At 44.9% G+C, this 25,975-nt stretch overlaps 2 protein-coding genes across 7 annotated transcripts in view; one reads left to right on the top strand and one right to left on the bottom strand.

Moving 5' to 3' along the window:
* ZWILCH (zwilch kinetochore protein) overlaps window positions 1-5,703 on the top strand; it is a 45,652-nt gene extending 39,949 nt beyond the window's left edge. For 3 of the 5 annotated variants that reach the window (XM_079912484.1, XM_079912480.1, XM_079912483.1), the window contains 2 exons: window positions 1,099-1,220; window positions 4,341-4,774. In XM_079912484.1, coding sequence (XP_079768610.1) covers window positions 1,099-1,220; window positions 4,341-4,429 — 211 coding nt within the window. In that variant the 3' untranslated portion in view covers window positions 4,430-4,774. Of the gene's footprint in view, window positions 1-1,098; window positions 1,221-4,340; window positions 4,775-5,563 lie in introns of those variants that run through there. The other 2 variants (XM_079912481.1, XM_079912482.1) reach the window with 2 other exon arrangements.
* LCTL (lactase like) lies at window positions 5,180-24,179 on the bottom strand. Of its 2 annotated transcripts, XM_079912478.1 has the most exons (14): window positions 23,259-24,179; window positions 22,279-22,334; window positions 17,130-17,293; window positions 16,439-16,526; window positions 16,020-16,129; window positions 15,240-15,368; window positions 15,042-15,137; window positions 13,383-13,437; window positions 13,128-13,289; window positions 9,641-9,915; window positions 8,802-8,928; window positions 8,429-8,628; window positions 7,486-7,549; window positions 5,180-5,841 (listed from the first exon to the last, which is right to left on the bottom strand). In XM_079912478.1, exons 1-14 carry the CDS (start codon window positions 23,678-23,680, stop codon window positions 5,726-5,728), a joined length of 2,064 nt encoding a protein of 687 aa, XP_079768604.1. In that variant the 5' UTR covers window positions 23,681-24,179; the 3' UTR covers window positions 5,180-5,725. The 2 variants fall into 2 exon arrangements, with proteins under 2 accessions (XP_079768604.1, XP_079768605.1); XM_079912479.1 differs by lacking the exon at window positions 22,279-22,334.
* Window positions 24,180-25,975: the final 1,796 nt, after the last annotated feature.

The raw sequence follows: 25,975 nt of genomic DNA, 5'->3' as shown, positions 1-25,975 counted from the left end.
AGTGTTATATTTACTTTAGCTTCCTATCTTTGTATCTCTGAATGCTTTTTACCTTAGTGAACTAATTTACCTAACTGGTGAATAGTTTAAAAAGAAAAAAATCCCAAGGGCTTTCCCTTCCCTGGGTTGATCCCTAAAATAAGTCACATTCAAGCTCTGGTAGGTTTGTTTAGCCCTTGTGGATGAGAGAAGAACAGACAGACAGACCCCAGGTATGTCAAAGTACTATGCATGAATTTTTAAGGATTTAAACTGTATATTTTAAGGGGGAGAAAAGCAACATATGGCAAGGGTAGTCTATATAAAAATTTGGTTTACCCAGTGTTTTTAACTGGGTGAGTGAACACTTATGTACACAGTATGAAACAATGTTAAACTACTGAAAAGAGAGATAAAATTTCCTACTCTTATTGTGTAAAATTATGTCATCAGCAAATTCTGTAGTCACATGGGCTCAAAGTTCTGCCTCGCTGAATCCTATTCTCTAGGTCAAGGAATCCAGAACCCTGGCCCAGGGTATCTGAGAGATATGTCAGTATCATCTATCATCAGTGATACATACTGTGCCCATACTGTTATGGCTGAGTAGTATTCCATTGTGTGTGTGTGTGTGTGTGTGTGTGTGTGTGTGTATGTGTATATATACACATATATATGTATATGTATGTATATGTATGCATATATATATAGGCACACCACATCTTTATCCATTACCTGTCAATGGACATTTAGGTTGCTTCCATGTCTTGGCTATTGTAAATAGTGCTGCTGTGAACATTGGGGTGCATGTATCTTTTTGAATTAGAGTTTTCTTCTTTTCTTTAAATATGCCCAGGAGTGGGATTGCTGGATCATATGGTAGTTCTATTTTTAGTATTTTTTAAGGAACCTCCATATTGTTTTCCATAGTGGCTGCACCAATTTGTTATCATTTACATTCTTGTTTCTCTCCCTCTTTTGACTGTGCTTCTTGAGGGTAGGAATGTGACCTCTCCACCTCTTCTTCCTCAGTGCTTACCACAGAAGGACTTCACTATGTGACTATAGAAAGAAGGAATTGGATTGGTTTTTTCTCTTTGCTTTTTTTTCTTTCCTTAGTGAGAAGCCACAGAAATGGAGAGTGGAAATAAACAGTGGTCAAAAGAAGGTGAAGACAGTTTGGCAACTGAGTGACAGCCCACCTGTAGATCATCTGAATTTTCACAGACCTGGTAGAGATGGTTTGTAGTCTATTCACGTAAATTATTCCAAAAGAAAATAAACTAAGTTTACTAGTAGAGATTATTATTAGAGCTCTTGCGCCTAGTTTTAAATAATTTTCCTGAACTCTAGGTATAAACCTATTTATTCTGGGGGAAAAAAAAACATGAAAGAGTGCTTTTTCTCATTATCCTAGCTAGAGGAAATTTTATTAAAAGACACCAAGCAATAGGGATGTAGGTGTGAAAATAGGTTATAAAATGGAAATGCCAGCTCATACTTCACACTTTTCTGCACCATTTAAAACAGTGATATTTCTGCTCTAGTACCTTCTCTGTGGTAGGAATAAGGGTTGAGATTTCTAGTATTGTATCAAAGATTATGTGTGTCAAAGAATGTCTTTTTGCCCCTGGTATAATTAGCTGACCCACCAGTTAATTATACCTCCTTCCGTAAGTACCTATAAGACTGTTATCTTTATGCACATGGATTGTGTGGGGCTGTCATCTCTTATTTGTATAAGTCTTAAATGGCTGACTCAAATATTGCAAGGATTATCCAAAATAAAATCTGATAGTTTTAAGACAGAATTCAAGGGTATTTGAAAGCTGGGAATACAGATAGTCCTATTGTAGTGATTGATATTTTGCAAAATTATTTCCAGAAATTGTTTATTCTCCCCCCCGAGTATATTTTGATTCAGGCATAATGGGAACTTCTCTATTCATATGGCTGAACTGTAAAAGTCCTAAAGAAATCAAATGTTCCTGAGAACCATCAGTTAAGATCATGCTATCTTTTCTAAGTGTGATATAAAAGCTGGAGCCTATAAAAGATTGAAAATGAACTGTATAAAAATAAAAAATTTTCTGCGTGGCAAAAAATACCAGAGGTGAAGCAACAAACAAATAATAAACTAGGAAAAGAAATTTGCAGCTCATGTTCAGAAAAGGGGCTACATTCTCTAGTATATAAAGAACTTTCAGATCTGTAAGAAAAGTATTAATAACTCAGTAGAAAAAAATGGGCAAGTAATATGAACCGTTTACCAAAAAGGAAATTTAAATGTCATCTTAAAAGCAAAAGGTGATCAACCCCACCTATAATAAGAGGAATGCAAATTTATATTCTGTAGATACCATCTTTCACCTGTCAGATTAGCAGAAATCAACATGTTTGGTGTCACAGTGCTGGCCGGGATTTGGGGGAAACTCACGCACTGCTGGATGGAGTGTAAAGTTGTATGGCTTTTGTGGAGGGTGATATTCACCAGAATTTTAAAGAATACATTCTTTGGACCACCAGTTCCATTAATAGGAATCTATTCCACATATATAACCAGACATGTGCAAAAAGGCCTGTGGACCAGATCACTAATTGCAGTATTGTTTACAGTAGCAAAACCATGGGCCTGGGCATAGAAAAACCTCTGAAAGGAGACAACTAAAGCTCAACCCTGAGGTGTGGAATGATGAGGGCAGGGGTGGGTCTCAGCTTTGATCATTAGAAGCATCTGGGGAGCCTTTAAAGTCCTAATACCCAGACCAAGTGAATCAGAATCGCTGGAGGTAGAGCCTGGACATCAGAATTTTTAAAGTTCTCCAAGTGATTTCATTGTGCAACGAAGGTTGAAGACCACCAGTTTAAACATTTTATTTTATCTATATTTGTTGTTTCAGGCTTTTTTTCTTAAAGACGTGTGTTATGATTTTAAAAGTTTAAAAGACATGAATAAATGTGATACATTTTTCAAAAATGCCATTTTAAAATAAATTTTATTACATTAAGATTAAACCTGTTAGGAGATTAATACAAGATTAAACACCTTTTCCAATGATGCTGAATAAGTGAAGTATACGGAACTATCTTCTAGAGACTTTTTTGTTTTTTTAGAGTCTTTTTAATGCAGGTTGCTTCAAAAAAGAATGAAAGTTATTTTGAATGTTAGAGTTAAAACTATTTGCTAATGTATTGGTCCAGTGACTCTTTTTATGAAAATAAGGAATTTTTATGAAATCATATATTTACGTGCTTGGAAACACACTCACACTCCATTTTGACTTGAACTTCATAACCTCTTCTACCCATTATGTATTCTTGATGTGTTTGTCTAGAAATTATTCAGTGACCTTTGGCCCAAACCAAGACCCACTGTTAAAGGAGGACTTCATTTGTAAAAGTCATAGATTATTCAAACAAAGCCTCAGTTGTAGATATTAAAGTCCAATAATCATTTATTTTTGGCCAAAGATCATAGGCATTTACAAAATTAGACTTTCTATTTCATTGGACTGAGCACTTAGGTCAAATACTAGCTTTTCAAGATACCTAACGGTATGATGCTCTTGAGTAAAACAGTTGACATCAAAAGCAGGAAGACTGAAGAGAGAAAAGTGTACTTTTAGCTGCCCTGGGAAAAGAGAATAATGACTTGGAGTTAATGGGGGAGAAAAACAGTGTCCAGTAGAGTGCTGCTCACCCAGTGGGTGCTCGGCAAATGATTGCTGGTAATGGTGGGAATATGGAAACCAAAATGTTGACCCACAAGGAAGTGGACATGATCTCATCTAAATGTTAATTGTATCATTTGATTTTGAAATACAACAATCTTCAGGAGAAAAAAATGGATGTGTCTAGCCCTAAGACTATAAATCCTAAGTAGAAAATGTTTTCTGAAATATATATTACAATTGGAAGAAGACAGTTATATTTAACTGTAGTGGAGGAGGCATTAAAAAATAAAGCAGTAGCTTACCAAATTAAAAATATATAATTTTTGTGGGGGGGGTGCTGCACTGTGCAGCCTGTGGGATTTTAGTTCCCTGGACCAGGGATCCAACCTGGGCCCCCAGCAGTGGAAGTGTGGAGTCCTAACCCCTGGACTGCTGGGGAATTCCCCCCGAATATATAATTTTTAAAAATCTACTTTAGTTTGTTTAGTCATATTTTCAATGCATCAAGAGGGTTGACTATTAAAAGGAATTGTCTTTGCTGATTTTTGTCTAACAAGTTCTTTTAAAGTAGAAGACACATCATTCAGACTACCTCTTGATTGTTGTAAAATTCAGCAGTAACTTAGCAGAAAAACAGTTCAATGAATTGTTGATGAATTCAATTCTGATCTCTCTCTCTGGTTATAGATTTTTCTGAATTAACATTAAACGGTAGCCTGGAAGAAAGGATATCCTTTACTAACATGGTTACCTGCAGCCAGGTGCATTTCAAGTGAAGTGTGCTGATGGGGCCCTCTGTAAGGTGGTATGTTCACTTTTTGTTCTCTGCAAATACTTTATAATGTCTTAAATACCTTACTTTTTTCTTTTTTTCTTTCTACAACATAAATGCTGATTTAATACATTTGGGATATGGATTATTAGTAATCACATAAAAGGCTTACCAGCTGTTACTGAGCAGTGCAAATCTTTAATTTCCTTTCTACCTTCTGTAGTCAACTGACAATTTAATCCTAAAACCGGAGAAATGGAAAAAAAAATTTTTGAGTGGTAATGTCTTTGCATTTGAAATCTGTATATATAGTAGAAGGAGAGTTTGGTCTCAAAACCATTGATGGAAGAGAAAAACCTTAAACGGGCATGCCAATTTGACATTGAAAGCAAAGTTTTGTTAAAAACAGTTGTAACCAGCCCAACTGTAGGACTAAGTCCCAGATGTAAATACCCTTTTTAAAATGTTTAACTTGAGGTAGTGTTAACCAAAAGAATTAATGGAATAGCCTTTTCTACGATCTTACTGTTTTTGTGTTTCACAAACAACATTAAGTAGAATCAGATAATGGATAAAATGCCTAACATCATTCTTTCTCTTAAGCCGTGTTTTGTACCCAAATAGATGGATATTAATTTTAGCATTTTAGCATAGTTAAGAATAAAATGGACTTAGAAAAAACAGAATATTTAGTTACATAGAAGATATATAAATTAAATAATCAATATATAATATTTCTTTGAGGTATTTCATTGAGTAAAGGATATTTAGCATAAGAAAATTTCTTTTAGAAAAATATATATGCTCATTTACTTGGTACCCACCTAATGCTTTTTCATGGTTGCCTGATAGGATTTACAGTCTGAAAGGACTGTTATGTCTAAAGGATTGATTTTGTCCGTCATGTGTAGGGCAGTGCTAATGTGGCAATCATTTCTACATTAAAATAATATTTCCAGACAGATTTTAAAATGAGATAAGTTACAAAACAGTTTGTGCACTGTGATCCCTTTTTGCAAAATGAAAATCAATGCATAATATACAGCAAAATATTAACATTGACTTTGAGAGGGGTGAGATTACAGGTGATTTTTATTTCATTTACGCGTATTTTTATTTTCTAATTCTTCATTCCCAGCTCAAGCCAAAAAAAGAGAGAGAGAGGTGGTGGGAAGGTAATTATCACAGAACCTGAAAACAGATGTATGTAAACCTTCGAAAGAGCAAAAGGAGGAAGATCCTGAAGAAGATCCTGAAGGTTCTCTGTGAAAGATGCAGCTACAAAATGGATGACCCTGTCTCAGCTCAGGCTCCTCAGCAGAAGCATCAGGAGAACTGCAGCGATTAGTATACAGAGGGTGCAGACTGTAGGTACCATGATCTCCGTCATGATCTGCATGTAACTTAGAAAAGGCTCTGCGGAGGGGGAGAGAGCAACATGGCAGATGAGAATGTGGTCATTTTGGCGAATGCAGCTTCATCCTGAAAGCTTCAGTTGTCTGGATAAACTTGGAAAATGGCATCATCACACTGCTAATTATTCTCATTTGCTATAAAAGAGAACCTGGTAAATTAAATGTTATAAAAAAATTATGTGAGGGCTTTGTAAGATATTTCAGAAAATATGGATTAAGAATGCTTAAATTTGGTTCTTCCATAGGTACTGTAATAAAGTCTAAATGTATGTCAGTGCTAGTGCTTACTCAGAATATTAGCAGCCATATTCCTCAGTTTCTATAATTCTCTTTGGGGGGATTTAGGAAAGAAAATTCCTTGGAAAACATTTGCATCCTTTCAAAAATGTTTATTGTATATCTTAAGAGGTATAGGAATTTCTGAATTGAAAATTTTCATGGTCATTCTTAACACAGCTAAACAGTCTTTAAGAGTTAAATGATAAGCATATTTCAAGTGCATTAACGTTGTAGTGGACATTTACGAAATACCTGCTTTTAAGTTTTGTGCCAGGCACCCTTGGTTACCGAGATAAATAAGGCACAGGCCCAATTCTCATGGAGCTCATGGGCTCAACAGTAAATTCTACATCATGTCTCTACATTAAGTTTATTTTAGTTTAATGGAATATACATCTTTAATATTTGCCTGATTATTTAGATGAGGTGGGAGGGGACAGTGGTATATTGGCCTGTAAAAATAGTTGAATTGGTAGGATTTGGTCTAGCATTTTCCACCTCTGATACCACATGGAAGATGAATTCATTAAAACAGGAAGTGTATTTCTCTGGTTGCCCTTATATAGAGAGAAAGACAAAATTCAAAGAAACAAATGATATGCGTTGGCATTTCTTGATGCTGGCATTTCTTGATGCACGGTTACATCCTGGTTATTCTACATCTCTGATCCTTTTAGATCCTGTTGCATTAGAAATGCCTTCTGTGAGAGCAGGGACCTTGTTGTTTATTGCTATGTCCCCAGGGCTTAAAACACCCTTGAGTCAATAGTGACTGCTTCATAATTACTTGCTGAATGAGTGAATATAATATCTAGAGTGTTTGATTTTTCTTCATTCCATTTGGTATAATGGTTGAATTTCTCCCTCCTTCCAACAAAGCCCACTATAACACAATAGTAGATTTATAAATTTACAGTATGATTCAGAATCAAACTAGAGTAGATATTTCTTTTTCATGGTAGATTTTTTTTTTTTTTTTTTTTTTTTTTTGGTACATGGGCCTCTCTCACTGTTGTGGCCTCTCCCGTTGCGGAACACAGGCTCTGGACGCGCAGGCTCAGCAGCCATGGTTCACGGGTGCAGCCACTCCGCGGCATGTGGGATCTTCCTGGACCGGGGCACCAACCCGTGTCCCCTGCATCGGCAGGCGGACTCTCAACCACTGCGCCACCAGGGAAGCCCATGGTAGATTTTTAAAACATTTTAAGTGCTGATAGAAATTTGACATTGCTTCAAAGTAAAGGAAAGTCCATTTCTAATCATGTGATTTTGGAAGATTGACTTAAGGTGGGTCCACATTTTGAGATTTTGGTAATACCATTGCATACGTAATTACATGGTTTAATTATCAAAGAATTAAACTCACCTGCAGCAAGCATCTGGTTGTTGATAGAGCAAGTTTCCAAGGCTTTGAGGTACCAACTTTCCACCTAATAAAAACCCACTTGATAAGTTGTCTTAAACTAGTTTTTTGCTGTTTGAAATCATGTTTGGAATAATATGGGGTAAGAAATATATTTTTTTAATCTGCTCGTAGTTTAAATCAGTTAATAGTTATTGAATGCCTATGTGCATCATTGTGAGGGAGCCAAAGAACAGTTTTTATTCTTAAGCTTATAATCTAGCTATCTTTTTCTAATAATGCAATTACTGTCTTTTCTAGTAATGCAAAACTAGTGAATACCTGATAGTTATCAGTCACTGCTTCTATTTATAGTCCCACTAGGCTCACTCTAAAGAATGTGGATAAACAAATGAGTTTTTTTTTTTAATTAAGACACTCTAAATTACAACTTATATTCCCTGCCATTAGGTGCAGCAGCATACAGAATAGAGAGCTGACAGAAAAATTTGTAGGTTATTGAAAATGGGAGGTTTTAAAGGATTTTTTAAATTATTACTTTTAATCTCATTTTGGAACCAGTGCATTTGCATCACTGTACAATTTGGTGGGAAAAGAAGTGAAGATTATACGGTCATTATATATTCAATTTACTTAACTTTTCATGTATGTTGAAGAATAGGTAGTATTTGTTTGCATTAAGATACAACATTTAGGATAACATTTAAATCACAGTTTCTGTTGACTGTCATAACCTAAAGTAAACAGGACTCCTGCATAACCCTAGTCTGCCCTTAATGCTCTGTGTGCTAGGATTGCATTTTACAGTGTCCTTACCCCATTCTAAGCAAACAAGCAGAGAGGTGGTGAAAGGGAAAGAAACAATGGGCCCACTTGCCAAACTCTACACCCCAGCTACCTAGCTCTTCTAAAATCCAGAATGAGTAACACTGATAATTATTCCTACCTCTTGAGGATTGGGAAACCCATTGGCAGTGATAATCTTCTTGTAATATTCAACTGAAGCCTTTGGATAGCGCGGCCTATTTTTCTTGTTGAAATCGACATAGTAGAATCCATATCTATCTGAGTATCCTCTCTCCCATTCAAACTTATCCAACAGAGACCAGGAAGTATACCCTTTTATATTAGCACCATCTTTGATAGCTGCAAAGACATTCCATTTTTAATATATTTCATTTTCTTGGAAAAATAGTATTGCGAAGATAATCTTAAATGTTTTCATCTATGAGATTTAGAAACACGTTTTAGTCAATCGTGTATTATCAGATTTTGCCCAAGTTAAATAGAAAGATATGTGAAGACCGTTTGTATCTCACCTTTTAGCATTTCATTTGTGTATCCTTTAAGGTATTGAATTCTCCACTCATCACATAATTGGGTACAGTGTAGTTTTTGAGATGCTCCATTTTCTGTCACATATATGGGTGGATTGCCGTATTGAGTCTGAAACGAATCATGGGAACACATATTGAAAGCTGCCATATTCTAATTGGGTGTGTTTAGCGTTTAGTAGATGCCACTTAACATGTTTATTTAGAGATGAGTGTAGGCAGGAGGCAAGTTCATATAGAAGAATATATTTCTTGACAAAGCATCATTTTAGAGAAAATATGCTTCAGGTCTTGTTCTTTCCCACATATTCTAGTACAGGTGAGAAGAGCAGCAAAATAACTAAATATGAGATAAGAATTTTAAAGTTTTATATATAAATATGTATATTATATATATACATATATAGTCATATGAAATATGTGCATATTATATTACATGAATATAATTTATATAATGTATAACAACAATGTATATGATCTATATATATGATTATTCATAGTAGGCATTCATCATTTTTTTTTTTTTTGGCCATGCTGTGCGGCATGCAGGATCTTACTTCCCTAACCAGGGATCAAACCCGTGCCCCTTGCGATGGAAGCACCGAGTCTTAACCACTGGACCACTAGAGAAGTCCACATTAGTCTTTCTTGTTGTTTTCTTTCTTTCTTTCTTTTCTAGTCTTTCTTTAAGGCCTATATCGAGTAGCTTCTGAAGTATAAGTAACTGGGTTTTTTAATTAACTTTAAAATGTAGGCACCTGAGCTCATACTATAAGAACATGAATTCAGGTAAAAAATGTCCTTTAGCTTAATGTAATAATCACCTGAGCAAAGTTGAGAAGCCTCCTAAATCCCCATGGCACGGAATGTAGCCATTTAGACCCCAGATCAGGCCAGTTTGGGTCAACCAGTTCAACTAGGTCACGATCGTTCTGGTAGCTGGGCCCCTGGCGAGAGGGGTAGTTCCTTTCTGTGATGTACCGAGTCGTAAAATGACCTAATCCCAAGAAATCAGATGTGCCTTTAATGTAGCTCTTTTCCTGGAGTGAGAACACCGGTAACCTCGACATATCCAGGCCTTGCTCTGCACTCTTTCTTCCTAATGAGAGAAGAAAATAGAATTTAACCAAGTTTTATTTTCTCACAATCATTCTCTTGTCATGTACCATGATGATACTGGCATGTTGACATGAAAGCTGTTATCCAGATCCTGGGCTTTGGAATTCATCTGTGTGGAAATTATGACCTTAGCCTTTCAAACTGGAATTTTGACATTTGAAAGCTAGCCAAAAATTTTTAAGTTTATGTTGCTTAAAAGTAATATTTTTACAGATTACTCAGTAACGTGTGTGGACAATTGTGTAGCTATCTGGAAAAAAGAACTAGGTTATTCCTTACATCAAAAATTGGTAATTTTGCTTGCCTCTGGGAAGGGAACTGGAGGAGGCCAGTGGTAGCGTGCGGAGAGACACGGTCACGTTCAGGCCTTGTTGTAGTGTAAGCTAACATCACCTCTGTGTTGGGCAATGTCCTATCTTTCAAAATTGTAAAAGTGTGTGTCCTTTCACCGACCAATTCTAAATCTGCTTATCCTACACTTTACTCATGTAAAAGGATGTATGTACAAGGATCTTCATTACAGATTGAGTAGCAAAAGATTAGAAGCACCCTGAAGGTCTGTCAGGAGAGACTGGTTAAAAACATGATGGGATATCCATCAGTACCACATTATGCAGCCATGAGAATGAATAAGGCAGTGCTTCATACACGACAAGGACGAGCGCCAAGACGGATGCTCAAGTGAAACAAAGATGCAGAGTGTTGCATACATACAGTACATGCAAGTATATACACATACCGAGCAGCAGTGTTCTTGCGCACACGTGCACAATGCATCTCTGGAAGTGTACTTCCTTCTGGGGAGGATAGGAGCAGTGGGTGGGGGAGGGAAGGAAGCTTAACTTTTTTCACTTTTTTGTACTTCAAAACATGTGAAACATGTCCTTGTATAATCTATGCAAAAAAAGTTTTAAATCAATGTATAAAGAGAAGTAACATTTTTATGAGTTGATCTAAAATGTAGCCATAAAAATGTTTCCAAAGAGACTGCTGGCTTAGATTAAATGAGTGAAAAGATTGCATTATTAAATTCCTTTAAATTATTAGCATGTTATTACTTTCAGTTACATGTAGTAATTTGAGAAAAACCACAGGAATTGTCACTGTAGTGTCTACTACAATAGCCACTCAGCATATGTGGCTACTGGAATATGGCTAATGTGACTGCAGCTTCAACTCAGGCACACTGAAGGATTGAATTTTTAATTTTGTTTAATTTGAATTTGAATAGACACAAATGGCTACAGACTGTCATATTGAACAGCACAGATAGGGGACATGGAGAACATTTCCATGATCACCAAAAGTTCTATTGGACAGCACTCGTCTAGAATTACCTTTCTTCATATATTTATTGTGAATGAAGGGCTGCTTCTGAGATGCCTGGAAGTAATTTGTGAATGAGATTTCAGGCAGAATGCTTTCACTACTAAAGAAAATACTAATTGTCTTATTTGTCAGTTATACTTAATAATGCTGAAACAAAAGAAAAAGAAAAGAAAAAGAAAAAACTACTTAAAGGATCCTTCTTTCCACATTGTATAAGGGAAAAATTGAGCCCTGTTCCCACTTGAATTATCATAGAGTTGGAGTTGGTGGGGTCTGGGATTATTGGCTTTAAGCCCAAGAATTGTTCTATGATAGGTAATCAATTTGGCTTTTTAGTACAATCTTGTAGCGCCTGCAGTGGCCTCGAGGGTCCCAAGAGAGCAAACAGCATGTGAATGATGGGGTGTGTCTGCAGGAATGTTCCATTTGGGCATTGTCCCATTGTGAGGGCTTTTTCCTTAGGCATCTTGAGGAAATCATTCTCAAGATTTTGAGTGTATGTGTACAGAACATATCACAGAACTGGTTATCGTCAAAAGATTTTTAGAGATTATTTTGTCTAATCCCTTCATTTTTAGGTGATAAGACTGAGACAGGACGAGGTGAAGCACCTTGCTCAGAATCACTCACTGGTTAGTGGCAGAGTTGGAATTAGAACTTGCTGCCTCCTATTCCAGACAAGTCTTGATAAATGGTGCTTTAGAAAGGGAAATTTTTGAAATGTTGAAATGTTGAAACGTTCTTAGTCAAACATCTAAAATAGCCTTGATGTATGAGATATAGCCTGTTTCACTGTCATCCTTGTCTTTTTTAGGGAGGAGTGGGCTGATACCTCTGAATCACAGTTATATGTTTAGATTCCTAGAGCCAGACACTGCTGGTTGCCTACCCAATAGACCCCTGCCTGTCTTCTTCCATGCCCTCTTGTCTCATCCCCTTTCAAAGGGCCACATCCTTTCTGGGAGCCTTGACCCCTCCCCAGGCTCTGAGGCTCTCTAGCCCTGGTGGTCTAGGGCACCTTGGGGCATTTGACAATTCTGTCCCTTGAGGCACAGCGGGAAGTCAGCTGGGAGTAGATGCTGTTTCCTGGGAAGATTTTCCTTGTTCTTAAAAACAGATATGATAGTACTGTTCCCTTTTCTTCTGCCTCAGGGTGTTGATGTGTAAAGGTGATGCCTGGAGCTGCTACAGCCATCTTGTGGCCTTGGGGAGTGGCTGATGAGCTAGCTAAAAGTGCCAGAGTGGAAAGATGGACTGAGTCTGGGTTCTCAAAGACAACCCTGAGGGCTGGATTAATTAGCTGGGGATTATCCTTTTCTGGATTTCAGGTGAGATGATAAATCTCCTACTTTTCAAGCCATTTTATTTGGAGTTTTCTGTTATGTGGCAGTTAAAAGCATCGAAATTAATACAGCCTTGTGAGCTCTGTCTTTATTCTCTGACACTGTGGAAACTAGAGCTTGGAAAGTATTTCTCAAGTGGCAGAAAGAACCAGCAATAGGACTGACTCCACCCATGACTGTGTCTTTGACTTCTCACTCCTACTTCACTACAGTTGGATGGAGTGGAGTGGGGAGGAGACAGGAGAACAGAACACAAAAGAGAGCAGCCTAGAGAATTGCTAAGTTTTTTCCCCTGGATTCTGAAATTCTCAATTTCCGGGTCTAGGAATTTGTTTGGATGTCCCCCACCCTCCCAGTTTGAATAATCAGTTCTAAACTCTTTGGGAGCTGGCTTATCCCTCGAGTGCCTCGCCCAAACCAACCCAGTGTGTTCTTCTATCCCCCTGCCTTTTGGTCATTTCACTTGAGCTCAATACCGTTGCTGTGGTATCTGGAGTCCTAAAAACGTGACGTGGCTCACCGATATGGTCCTTCATGACTTGTGGGTAGTCACCGGCGTAAATGGGGTTGGCAAACCAGCCCAGGCAGAACTGTAGGTATCTCTCGGCAGCCTCTATGTCCTTGGGGTTACTAATGTCCACAGGTTCCCCCCAGTCGCAGTTTAATGAAATCCCCACCAGACCTTATAAGAAGAGAGAGAAAAGGGGGTGGCACGCAGTGACATTGCTCCTCTGGTCACCCGTCTGTTCTCAGCGCACATGGTGGCGGGGCTCACCTTGCTGCTTGCTGCGCCATGTGTTGTTGTAGGAGTGCCAGGCTTGGGCATGGGCCTGGAAGAGAAAGGAGCCCATCGGAGATGCCTGCCTCATTCATTTCTCTCCTCCCTTTCAACCCAGGGTGGCCTTTCTCTCCTTCCTAACTCTAGAGATCATTTTTTTTTTCTTTTTTTTTTTTTTGCGGTACGCGGGCCTCTCCCTGTTGTGACCTCTCCCATTGCGGAGCACAGGCTCCGGACGCGCAGGCTCAGCGGCCACGGCTCACGGGCCCAGCCGCTCTGCGGCACGTGGGATCCTCCCGGACCAGGGCACGAACCCGTGTCCCCTGCATCGGCAGGCGGACTCTCAACCACTGCGCCACCAGGGAAGCCCTAGAGATCATTTTAAGTCCTATGCTTTTCATGAGTCCAGCCTTGATTAGCCTAATCCATAGTCTCCCTTCCTCTGACCTCCATTTTCTTTGTGCTGTGGCGGAAACTTGCTCTAAATCTGGCATAAACACATAAGCCACCACACTGTGTTATTTATTGTTTCTAAGATTTTTGCTAATGTGTCTTGTTTCGTTCCTGGTTGTCCTCTGTAGTAACTAGGCAGTGCTTTCAGCATAGGTGCTCAGGAAGTTAGGAAAATATAATACCAAGCATCTGGAACAGTCTTGAGAAACAGAATCCAAAATGTGCCAACCTGCCTTCTCTCCATGTTCTCTCCCAGGAACCCACTGATATATTCAGAGCCCTGCCCTTTAAATAGTCACAGTTTAAGAAACCCTAAGCCAAATAGGGAAAGATGAGAAAGTTCTCTTGCTGACATGAATTTGAGGGTCTGGTATGTCCCCAGTGATCCCCTGCCTGCCCGCCTGATCAGATTGTCCACCTTCTGTTGAGAGTCCATTGGGGCCATCATGCCTCACACCCCTGTTCCCCAGTCATCATCACCTGGACCCTCATATATGTCCTGGAATGTGACCAACCCCCCCCGCTGCTTCTCAAGCCTTTCCAATAGCCTTGTAATTCGCCCGTCGTTATCTCCTCTCAATGTCCCCCTCAATTTCTGCCCTAACTGAGCCTGACTGCCCCTAAAGACCGCAGCCACGGCAGCTCTTTCCAGCAGACGCCATTTTTTCCCCTCACACCCCACACACCTTAGGAGAGTGCCTGTCTTGCTCTTTGTTGCTGCTTCCAAACTACTTCTCTTTCCTCCTTCAAAAACTCCAGGTCCTTTGAAGTCCATGCTATCAGACAAGCACTCCTAACCCCTTCCTGCTGCTGTCATTCACCAACCTCCAGTTACTTCTGCTCGGTCACTGAAGATGCTAGCCCCTAGCTCACTGTCATCCCCCCACTTCCTCCTGTCACCATTCCTCACAAAAGAGTTCAGCCCTGTAGGTGACAGTTTTCACATGCATGTGCTCCAGCCCCTTGGCTAGATTGCAAGCGCTATAGGGAGCAGTCACGCTGTCATCTGGGCTGCAGTGTCCAGCAGAGTCCTGGATGGCAGGACACTACCTCATAGATCCTCATGGAAGGGAAGGGTACCATGTTAAGGTGAGGTGGCAGACGACTGGGCTCAGACTCGGGCCCTGGGGTGGGCTCAGCTGTCACTGGGACTCACCCTTCCACCTTGAACCCAGCCTTCACTCCCAGAAGGACCCACTTCACCTTAATGACGTGATGTGCCGCCTTGTATAGGCCCGTGCCATGGAGCTTCAGTCCAGGTGCGTGGTGGCCCGTCTCGTAGCCTTTTTCTGCCATTGTCTGCAGGGATGGCAAGTGGGGACCACAGGACCCGTGAGAAATGACAGGGTACACTCCTGCCTGGAAAGTGGGTTTTCCCACCTGGAGGGGGGCCTTGCTTACCCGAGGGTCACTGAAAGTGACCCAGTGCTTCACCCGGTCCCCAAAGGCCTCGAAGCATAGGCTGGCGTAATCACTGAAGTAGTTGGCTGTGCTCACGTTCTGCCACCCGCCATAGTTGACCTGGAGCAGCTGCAAACAGAGGGGTGGAGAGAGAAGCAGGTGCCCCACCCTCTAAAGCATGGATAGTACTCCATCTTCTCCCCATCACCTCCCTGAAGCCAATGTCTTGTCCTCTGACCTCCCACCACCCTGTGTCACAGAGAGGTACATAAGCGGCTCCTCTGCCAGCTGGGCCGTGATACCACAGAGCCTTGTTGAACGAATGAAAAAAACTGCTTGAATAGTGATGTCTAACTGTGGGGTTCTTAAGCATGTTGAGGCTTTATGGAAATCACTTGGGAGGGGGCGCTCGTATATGAGCACATACAGTTCTAACAACCTGGGGGAGAAAAGGCTAAACAAACTTGCTCATTATTCCATCAACTCTTACTCAAAAGATGCTTCTTTCTTTATAGTCTGAGTTGTCGTTTCCAGGCCAAATGTTTTGGAAAACATCAAAATCTGCGCTTACCACTTATTACAAACATCAGTTAAACCAGTGGGACCTCTCCGCCGTGGGTAAGTTGGGAGATTTCTTCTTCACTCCCTGCCATCTTCCTGTCCCGAGCCAGAGCCCAGACCCCAGCCTTTACCTCCACCTTGGCAACCCCAAGTGCCCAGATCAGGCTCCCTCCTGCTGAGCTGAGCTCCCCTTGGGCCTCTGAGCCTGCGCAGCCTCACCTGTGGGAGATCCCAGTGGTGCAGGGTCACGATGGGGGTGATGTTGCTGTTCAGAAGGGCGTCAATGAAGTCACTGTAGAATTGGATTCCCTTCTTGTTCACCCCGTCAGCTGAAGGCAAAATAAAAGGGGGGACTTGATGAGAAAGGACCTTGGCCTTGACCTTCTGAAGTGCACTATTCCTGGGCCCTGGAGCTTTCTGTAGCCCTGAAGGCGCCCTCAGCCCACCAGCACTCGGGTCTCAGATGGTGGAATAGCTACTGCTGGGAGCCCAGCTACCTGCAGAACCCGTGAGAGCTGCTGCTGGGGAAACTGTGCTCATGGGCTGTTCTCGCCGCCCAGGACTCTCTGGTGTCCCCACAAAGCCAGCGCGGCCAAAAGGGGCCACTCCTGGGCTGGGGCAGTGAGGCCTTAGCTCACCTCGCACACCCGTGGGCAGGAGCCGGGGCCAGGACAGGGAGAACCGGTAGTGGCTGACGTGCAGCTCCCTCAGCAGAGCGACGTCCTCCTGTGCAGACAGAGGTGGTGGGTGCGGGGCAGGGTCAGCCGGACCCCACTAAGGCCCCTCCTGTACGTACTCTTCATCTACGCAACAGGTGTGACGCCACCTGCCCCCGCTTACGCCTGGGGCTATGCCAGGAGTCAAGTAAAATGCAGGATATGAGGATGCTTTGAGAAATCCATCAGGGTGATGGATCCCCAATCCAGAGAGGAAAGTGGGTGCTGAGCAAAGGGACAGAGGATGAGCTGGTCCCGCTCTTCCCACAGGGGGCCCATTCCCATGCAGGGACCAGGGGTTCAGGCTACTGTGGCCTGTAGGCCCTGGGGTCATGGCCTCAGCCCTTCAGCTGCCCATCGCTTAGACTAAGGCACTGGCTCAGGTGGGGCCCAACTTTCCTTTCCTCCTTCATCCACCTTCCCACATCCTGGCACTCCCTCCCCAAGCCCCAGTCACCACCGACCCCTTCCCGCTTGGCTGCACTGGGACTGGGGATGTTTAGCAGAGCACTTGGTTGACATTGTCACTCGGGTTCCCCCAATATGTCTGTCACCTCCCAACTCTCCCTAGGTGATGCTCAATCATACACACACATGCACACCCATCACTCACCTGGACCTTGTAGTAGCCGTTACAGGCCACGTCTGCAGTCTCCTCCCCAAGCACATTCCCTTTCCTACTGTGCGTGAAGGTGTCCCAGATGCTGGGCCCTTTCCCGTCCTGGTCCCAGGCACCCTCAGTCTGGAAGGCGGAACTGCCCACGCCCCAGGTGAAGCCTGCAAATGGAGACCCCAAGCTGGGCTCTGAGTCCCCTCCCACTCCCCACCCAGTACTGGGACCCTGGGCTGTGCCTCCCTGGCCACAAGGCAAGCCCCCTCCCCAGCAGCCTGCCCTGTCTCCCTAGGAGTGGGAGCATGTGTGGTAGGGCGGGGAGAGGGGGGGAGACACAATACGTTAAAAGCATTCATCTGTACCATTTTAGCTCTGATTTGCATTTACTATCTATACAGTAACTTTAAAAAAATTCTGTTAGGAACTTCTTTTATTTCAGAACAACTACATGGAGTTATTTTCCCCATCCTACCTGTAAGGAAGCTGAAACACCAAACTCCTTGACAAGTCAGCCAAGGTAGGCAATCTGACAGACAAATGGACAGACGGACAGACCAACGGAGGAGTGGACATACCAAGTGGGAAGGTTCCATAGTAGAAGGAGCCCTCTTCTAGGGATTCCTTCCTGGTGGCCCCCAGCCTGGACACCAGCAGTAGCACCCACCAAAGAGTGACAGCCCTCACTGGCTTCATGGCTCCCGGCTCTCCCCCATACCTGAAAAAGCACATCTGACAGGTGTAGGCCCATGCAGCCAGGGCTTGGGGGGGAAGATCCTGGCTTTGGGGAAAAAGGAGGGGAGGAGGTGGGACGGGGTGGAGGCGCTTTATCTAGAGAAGCGTTGGTTCTTCTGGGGTCAGCTAGTCCCTGGCTTTGCTGGGACCCACCAGCACAGGCTGAGGCTGTTCTCCAGATAGGATTCCCAAGTTAAACACTAAGGAGGACAAAGACCGGGCATGGGGAACTCTGGGTCTGATAGGCAACGCTTCAAACCACCCCTGTCCCTATCTTATGGGGGAGACCCAGCCTATACCCTGTGATGGCCTCAGTCTGATGGGGAAACCACTCTGCCTTAGGGACGCTCCAGTCTGATGGGGCTGGCAGGACAACCCACAGAGCCCCTGCAGCACCCCACCTACACACTGTGGCCTATGCAAAGAGACAGACCCCTCCCCAAGCCGGGGGTCATGAGCAGGGTCACCATCCCAGGGTCTTCTGTCCTAAGGGTCAGGGCAATTCCCTTTCCCTGGGCTCCCCTCTCTGATGCCAGCCTAGCCAGCTTACCCAGGATTGTCCTCGGTCCCAGACACCCCCAGAGTAGCAGCTGGTGGCCAGAGCACTGTCAGACTGACCCCCTCAGGGCCTGTGCGCCCCCCCCCCAAGAGCAGAGCCTCAGCCCAGCGAAGGCTCTGGTTGGGGGCGTGACCAGTGGCCTAACCCCCCTACAAAGAGCTTCAATAGCCCCAATTCAGTGGGGAGGGCAGGAATGCTGAGCTGGCCAGCGGGGCCTGAGTCAGCAGCCAGGAAGCTTGGCCCTGGGCCCGGGGCATCCAGTCAGCCCCCTCCCAGGGTAGAGGAGCAGTGACCCAGTCCCCTGGTCCCTTCTGGGCCCAGTGTGCTGCCTTCAGCCCATCTCAGCCTATGAAACTCCAGGTGGTGGCTGGGTGGGGAGTAGTGTGTGTGGGCATCTGTCTCTGTGTCCACCCCTTCCTGCTGCCAGAGAAAGTTCACTGTAGAAGGTAAATTTGGTTCTCCCACATCACCCTCCTCTCTTTGGATCCCTCATTCATTCCTTTACTGACTCACTCATTGAATCACGACTGTCTGGGGAATTCCCTGGCGGTCCAGTGGTTAGGACTCGGTGCTTTCACTGCTGTGGGCCTGGGTCGATAGAGCCCTGGTCCGGGAGCCAATATCCCACAAGCCTCCCCGTATGGCCAAAAAAAAAAAGAAGATATATTAAAAAAAAAAAAAAAGCACAAGTGGCAGCTAGATCACACCCTCCCTGGAAGCTCAGCACCTCCTGCTCTCCACCCAGGCTGCCAAGGAGGCCCCCACTGTGCTTCCTTCACTACGGTGCCCTCACCTCTCCATAGCCCTTCCCTCCCTCCCCCCACTTGCGGCTCCCTGCATCTCACTCAGCCTTCAGCCTCCCTACCTTCAGCTAAGCCCCACCGTAGATCCTTAACGGGACAGGTCTTATGACCCCTTTGTGGTGGATTCATTTCTTTCTGCCAGAGTGAGGTGGGACCTGGTCTGAGTCCTCCAGGGGTTGGGGATCTTGCCGGACAGGGAGGCCAGAGGGAGTGTGAAAGCAAGGTGGTTTTAAGCGCTGTGCAAAAATCAAATCAAATCAATCAATCAATAAAAATAAACACTGTGCCAGGGATCAGGGCTCTAATGGAAGGATGGACAGAACACTGTAGAGGTGCAGGGAGGGAGGGGACATTGGACAAGATACTTGAAGGATATGGAAGCACTCGCCAGATGGCGTGGAGCACGTAGGGCGTGGGAACTGACAGAGGGGACGGCATGAGCAAAGGCTCTGAGGTGTGTTTGGGGACCTGGCAGCTTGGTATCTTCTCTCCTCTTGCATCTGTCCTACAGTGACCAGGCAGGGCTGTGTCCTCAGGTGAGCAGACCACTGGACGTCACCCTCGCGGCCTGTGGGTGGACTGCCGTGAGAGTCCAAGGCCAGTGGTGCGCTATCTGCACCGGCGCTGCTACCTGCCCCGCCAGGCCTGTGGGCCCTGGGGACTCTGCTCTCCAGGCTGAGGTTGGCAGGAAACATAAAACTTTAAGACCTGATGTCATCTCTGAAAAATGCCCCCTTCTCTCAGAGCCAGGGGCCTAGTGTTTGTGATGCGGGAGGGGCTAGTCAGCCTGGCCTGGCCAGGGGCTGCTTGGGGTCTGACTGCAGACCCAGTCTCCACCGTCTGATCCCCATTCTCCTCCACAGGCTCCAAGCTGGAAGGATGTGGGCCTCACAGCTGGGTGACCACCACCACCCCCCCTCGCTCCTCCCAACCCCATCCCACTCCAGGGCTGCTTGGGCCCTGCCGGAGGCTTGGAGCAACCAGGGTAGAACCCTTCCCTTGGGTGGGTGGGGTGTTCTAAAGTCCCTGGAGGCCAGGCCTGGCTGAAGAGCAGGCGTGTTGGGGGATGGGTGGGCCTCTTTGTCTTCCCCCTCTTCTCTCCCTGCAAGGGGCTGCAGAGTGGGGGTCCCTCTGCCAGCAGCCTCTGTAGGGCCCAGGCCAGAGTCTAAGCTCTATGACTTTTAGGAAGGGACTTGGTAAAAGCAAAATGTCTGGTCTTCCGTCCTGGGAGCACTGATGGGTCCAAGGCACAGGGGCGCAGTGGGTGTGGGCATGGGAGAGGCTCAGCTCAGCCCGCTCTGTACCTCTGGATCCTTCCGAGGGAATTGAGGGGCTGGCGTGGGAAGGACATTGGGGATCCATGTCGCCAGGAACTGGCCGTGGGCTCCAGCGACAGGCACTTCCTCTCTCCCTATCTAGAATGAGAGCTACTATCCCTGCTGGCACTGCAGGGCCCAGCCATTCTATTCCCTGGTCCTAGGAGCTAACCTTTCTCTCTCTGGAGAGGAAGGGGCCTCTAGGCCCCATCCAACCCTCACTTCTTCCCACCAGCTCTGCAGCCCAACTCAGCCCTGCCCAGCCGGGAGCTAAGGGGACAAGTCCCAGGAGACAAAGTTTAGTGCCGTGTGACATTGGGCCAGCCACTGCCCCTCTCTGGGCCTTCATTTCCTCCTCTAAGGAGGCTGGCTACCAGCTGTCTGGAGTCTTCCTCAGCTCTGGGTTCATTAAAGAGGTGACAGGCTGTTGTCAGGTTGTCTTGTCTCTGCAGGAGCTGGGCTGGGATGGAGGCAGGGGATTTGCAGGGATCAGACTGGGGCTGGTTGAGCCCATCCGGGTGTTGGTTGGTGTTTTGTGTGTGTGTGTGTGTGTCTCCTTTCTCTTGGGGAAGGAAGCCCATCCTGGGGTGCAGAGCTGTCCTGGGAAGCAGGAGTACAGGGCCAGGCGTGGGGTGCTTGGTTTATAAGGAGCACTATGGGCCTGAGTCAGACTTTCTCCTGAGTTTTCTTCTGAGGATGGAGCAGACAAGTCCTCTGTGACAAACCACTGGGAGAAGAGTGGGGGAAAGGTGGGAGGGATGAGGAGAGTGGCCTGTGGAGCGGAAGAGGGCGGTGGTTAGGATCAGAGTCTCTGGAGTCAAGTACATCTTTGAATCCCAGCTCAGCATCTGCCAGCTGAGTGTTCCATACAAGTTACTGAATTTCTCTGAGCCATTTTTCATATATAAAAGGGGATGACAGGGACCTCCCTGGTGGCACAGTGGTTAAGAATCCACCTGCCAACGCAGGGGACACGAGTTTGATCCCTGGTCCAGGAAGATCCCACGTGCCGCGGAGCAACTAAGCCCGTGCGCCACAACTACTGAGCCTGCGCTCTAGAGCCTGTGAGCTACAACTACTGAGCCTGCGTGCTACAACCACTGAAGCCCGCGCGCCTAGAGCCCGTGCTCTGCAACAAGAGAAGCCACCACAGTGAGAAACCCGCGCACCGCAATGAAGAGTAGCCCCCGCTCGCCGCATTTAAGCATTAAATGACGTGATAGATGTAAATGCTTCTTGCAGGGCCTGGCAGAGAGAAAAGCCCCAAAACTATCTCTGTGAGAGTTCCCTGGTGGTCTAGTGGTTAGGATTTGGCGCTTTCACTGCCGTGGCCCAGTTTCAATCCCTGGTCCCGGGACTGAGATCCTGCAAGCCACGTGGTGAGGCCAAAAAACAAAAACAAAAAACTATCTCCATCATCAATGCCATCATATTGTGAAGGCTGAAATCCAGCTCTGCCACTCACAAGGGCTCTCTGGGCGAGGCACAGAGCCTCAGAGGGTAGACGCTCCCTGATGTTCTGACAAGGGGTTTCCATGATCGGAGAGCTTTGTCTGGGAGATGCCAAAATCCCTCTGTGCTGTGGGCTCTGCAGGAGCCAGGCCTCTCTGTCCGTTGAGGCCAAAGCTCCGCTCCCCAGAACGCCCGTCACTGCCTGAGGGCAAGGTGCCTAGGGTGTCAGCAGATTTTGAGGGCTGCTGCTAGTTCTGGCTCTGTGAACAAAACCCAGGGCCTTTTACCTTCCGAGTGTTGATGGTAACTTCCAAGGTCCACTTCATTTCTCTGAGCCCCTACCCTGTATTATAAAAATGTGCAAACACAGAAAAATGGAAAGTTTATACTGCCCACACTCTGTGCCCACCACTGAGACTATACTTGCTTCATCATACGTCCATCCCTCTTTTCCTCTCTCCACCCAGCAATTCATCTTACTTTTTGGATGCATTTCAAAAGTAAGCTGCGAGTGTCAGTTCACTTCACCCCTAAACCCTTTGGTAGGCATATCATTAACTATATTATGGTTCTTTTGTTTTCGAGGTAAAATTTGCTTGCAGTGAAACTCACAAACCTTAAATGCACTCTTCTGTGAGTTTTGACAAATTCAGTCACGTGTAACCAAACCACTGTTAAGATATGGAACATGAAAAAAAAAAAAGATATGGAACATGAATTTGTTTCTTTCAAACTGAGTCATGCTGCATCTTTCTGAGGACTTTGGGGGAAATTCCCATGGGTCTCAGAAGCAGGAATCCATGTCATCTTCTTTCCCTCTGATTTCTGGCTGCTTGGAAATTCTGAGATACGTTTGTGGCCTGCTTCCAGCATGTGTACAGGACATGTTATGCATTTCTGTGTCATCTTACTCTCCCTTCTCTGCGATTTCCTTGTCTGTTATTTTTAAATCCTGCTGAGGTATATACAACTCTACAAGCTGGTTCTCAAATCCTTTTTTTGGAACAAGACTGAAGGAGTTCTGCATAATCATAGTGGAATTTTCAAGATATTTCAATGGTTTGTGGTGGCCAAATATGTGAAATTGAGGCTGTTCCAGTAAATCTGGAATGAATTGATACCCTATCCACAGAGTATGAACCTGTGTGTAGAGTATGCATGTGTACACACAGTGTTGGAGGGCACACATACGAAGAATTCTTTTCTTGGTCCAGACACTGGCATTGGTAGTGAAACCATTAATTCTCAACCCAAAGAGCCCACTCACCAGTGGCCTTGCTGCCTGGGACCCCTGCAGGCGGAAGCTTGGGAGGGAATGGCGGTCTGAATACTGGTCTTGGAGGGCTGGAACAAGCCATGATGATGGTGACGTGTCCGGCACCAAGCTGCCCAGCCAGCCAGCGCTTCCCCACCGGAGCTCTTTGGTCTGGGCTTATCTGCTGGTGATTTCCCAGGTCCCGCCTCGCATTTTCTCCCCTCATTTTCGCTCGTGGGGAGCCCCTGGGCCAGCTGCCGAAGACCTCCCACACAAGCCTTTAAGTTCCAGGTCATGGAGGGCGGCAAGGGTGAGGATGTGGGGTGTGGAGAGGGGAGGAGTCTCAGTAAAAATGGAGGAGAAACCTCCGCAGCTTTTCTCTCCTCAGAACATTCTCTGAGTCTGTCTTCCAGAGCATCTGTGGCAGACCTCATTTCACTCCTATTTAGGAGACTGACTGGAGTCTGTCTCTTCACTAGACTCTTTATCTTTTCTGTTTTTATCCAGCATTGAATACTAGTTGTTTAAGGAATGAAGGTTTTTTTTTGGTTCGGTTTTGTTTTCCCTCATCCTTGCACAGAAGGTGTGAGAGCAAGCACAAGGGATCATCCCTGGGCAGGGAGCAGGCTTGGTGGGGGAGGTCTGGGGTCCTGGTCTGACAGGTCTGACAGAGCTACACAGAGCACTTCACCTGGGATGAGGCGCCATCTTGGAAGAGGGGAGCCTCGGTCCATCTACAGAGAGCGTCTTACGGAGCCCTGCTGGCGACTCCCTCCTAAGGAGGAAGTACCCACAAATTCCAAACATGGGCTCAGAAGTTTTCTGAAACAATCGCCAGGGATCCAAAATTTCAAAGACAGTGGAAGATTCTAAGGCTTTTATATATTACATATATAAATAGAAATATATATTTATTTAAGTTTAAAAAACCATACAGAAGACATATGAATATATTCACATTGCAAAGAAATGGCAACCAGCTCTGAAATATATGGAGTAAAAAAGGGTAAGGCCCCTTTCCTTGTTCCCTTCTCCCACCATCCCTCCCCCAGGTGGCCACTTCTGACAACTGGCCACCGTCCCTCCCTGCATTTTCTCTGTATTTTCATGGAAATTGGGTACATAGGAGAGGTTTTGTTTGATGCTCTACATTAGCAGAGCCAGATTGGTAATATTGTTTGGCAACATGCTTTTTTTTTCATTTTATAATATATGTTGGAGATCTTTCTGGATCAGTGCACCCAGCACTGCCTCATTCATTTTAATGCCTTCACAGCATTCCATTGTATAGATGTTCCATAACTGATCTATCCAGTCGCCTGTGGATGGACATTTTTTTTTTTCTTTACAGTGCTTTGCTCTCACAAAGAATGCTGCAATGAATATGCCTGTTCATGTAATTTCATACCCGTGTATGTATTCCTAAACGTGGAATTGCTGAGTCAATTGATCTTTCGATGGATGTTGCCAAGTCGTCTTTCTCTAGAGGTAACCTCGTTCTTTTTAACTGAAGGATATTCAACACCAATATTTAACCAACATAACCAGTTAGAGATGAGATGGAACCGTAGCTCAGAATGTGGGAGCCAACACTGCCTTCTGCCCATGGTTGGGGAAGGACTTGACTCCTGCTGGGAGCTCAGTGGCAAGAGGGGGGTATGTTTGCTCTAGATAATCCCTGAGGAAACCATCACTGGTCAAGAGCTTTAGTTTACAGAGTAGATTTCTGTGCATAATCAATCTCACTTAACCCTACTGAATGAGGAAGGGCCATGTTACTCATTTTCATCCCATTCTACAGATGAGAAAACTGAGGCTCGAAGGAGTCACACTCAAGTGACTGGCATGACCAGGGTCTGAGACTCCAACTTTCAGGTGGTTTTCCACTGTGTCAACAGCTTTCCCCTTTTTCTCTGGGTCCCTTCCTCTGCCTCTCCAATCCTTACCACCCCCTATACACCAAATCCTCCCCAGACAATGCTGCCCTCAGGATCACCCCCAAACGCAACTCCTCAGGTTCCAATAAACCCAGGAATATGCAATGAGATTAGAAATGGTTCCAATTCGCCTGGAACACATCCCTGAGGCTGTCTCAGTGGGAGAATTTATACCTTCTTATTGCTCAGACAGGCTCAAGGACAGATGTGAGGCCTGGACTCCTTCCTACCCAGCCCCTCAGCCCTCAGGGGCAGAAAATTAGTTACTTACGTTTAGAGGATAAATAACTGGGAGGAAAAAGATGCATAAATGAATTCATGTGTAGAAAAGCAAAAGACCTAGCTTATAAAGGTGCCCACTCTTCATCAAACCCAACGTAAAAACACTCAGGACTTTTTTCAGGTCTTCATTTCCTTATGCAGGCTCCTGTGTCATGTAAAACTTAAATACATTTGCATGCTCTTCTCCTGTTCATCTGCCTTTGTCAGTTTAATTTTCAGATCCATCCAGGGACCTTAAGAGGGTCAGGAGAATTCTTCCCTCCCCTACAGTCCCCTGGTATTCACACACTTGTGTAATTTTTGTTTCCCCTTGAACCGGGGCTAGACCTAGTGACTCACTTCTAAAGAAGAGAATACAGCAGAAATGAGGGGAGGTCACTTCCGGGGTCAGGTCACAGGAGGACTGAGTGCTTCCCAGGTCACTCACTTGCTCTGAGGAAAGGCAGCTGCCATATTGTGAGCCGTGCCACAGGGGGGCCCACAAGCTACGGAACCGATGTCTCCCTCAAG

The sequence above is a fragment of the Stenella coeruleoalba genome, assembly GCF_951394435.1.
Source record: "Stenella coeruleoalba genome assembly, chromosome: 2".
Taxonomy (NCBI): Eukaryota; Metazoa; Chordata; class Mammalia; order Artiodactyla; family Delphinidae; genus Stenella; species Stenella coeruleoalba.
This window is presented reverse-complemented; position numbering and strand designations above follow the sequence as displayed.

Bases quoted from the DNA above. Each gene is read 5' to 3' on its own strand.
- LCTL (XM_079912478.1), bottom strand. From the start codon at position 23,680: ATGAGGTCTGCCACAGATGCTCTGGAAGACAGACTCAGAGAATGTTCT. The intron at 15,369-16,019 runs GTGAGGCTGCGC...CTCTGTTTGCAG, and splicing joins ACCACTGGGATCTCCCACAG to CTGCTCCAGGTCAACTATGG. The intron at 8,629-8,801 runs GTGAGATACAAA...ATGTCTTTGCAG, and splicing joins CACAAATGAAATGCTAAAAG to CTATCAAAGATGGTGCTAAT.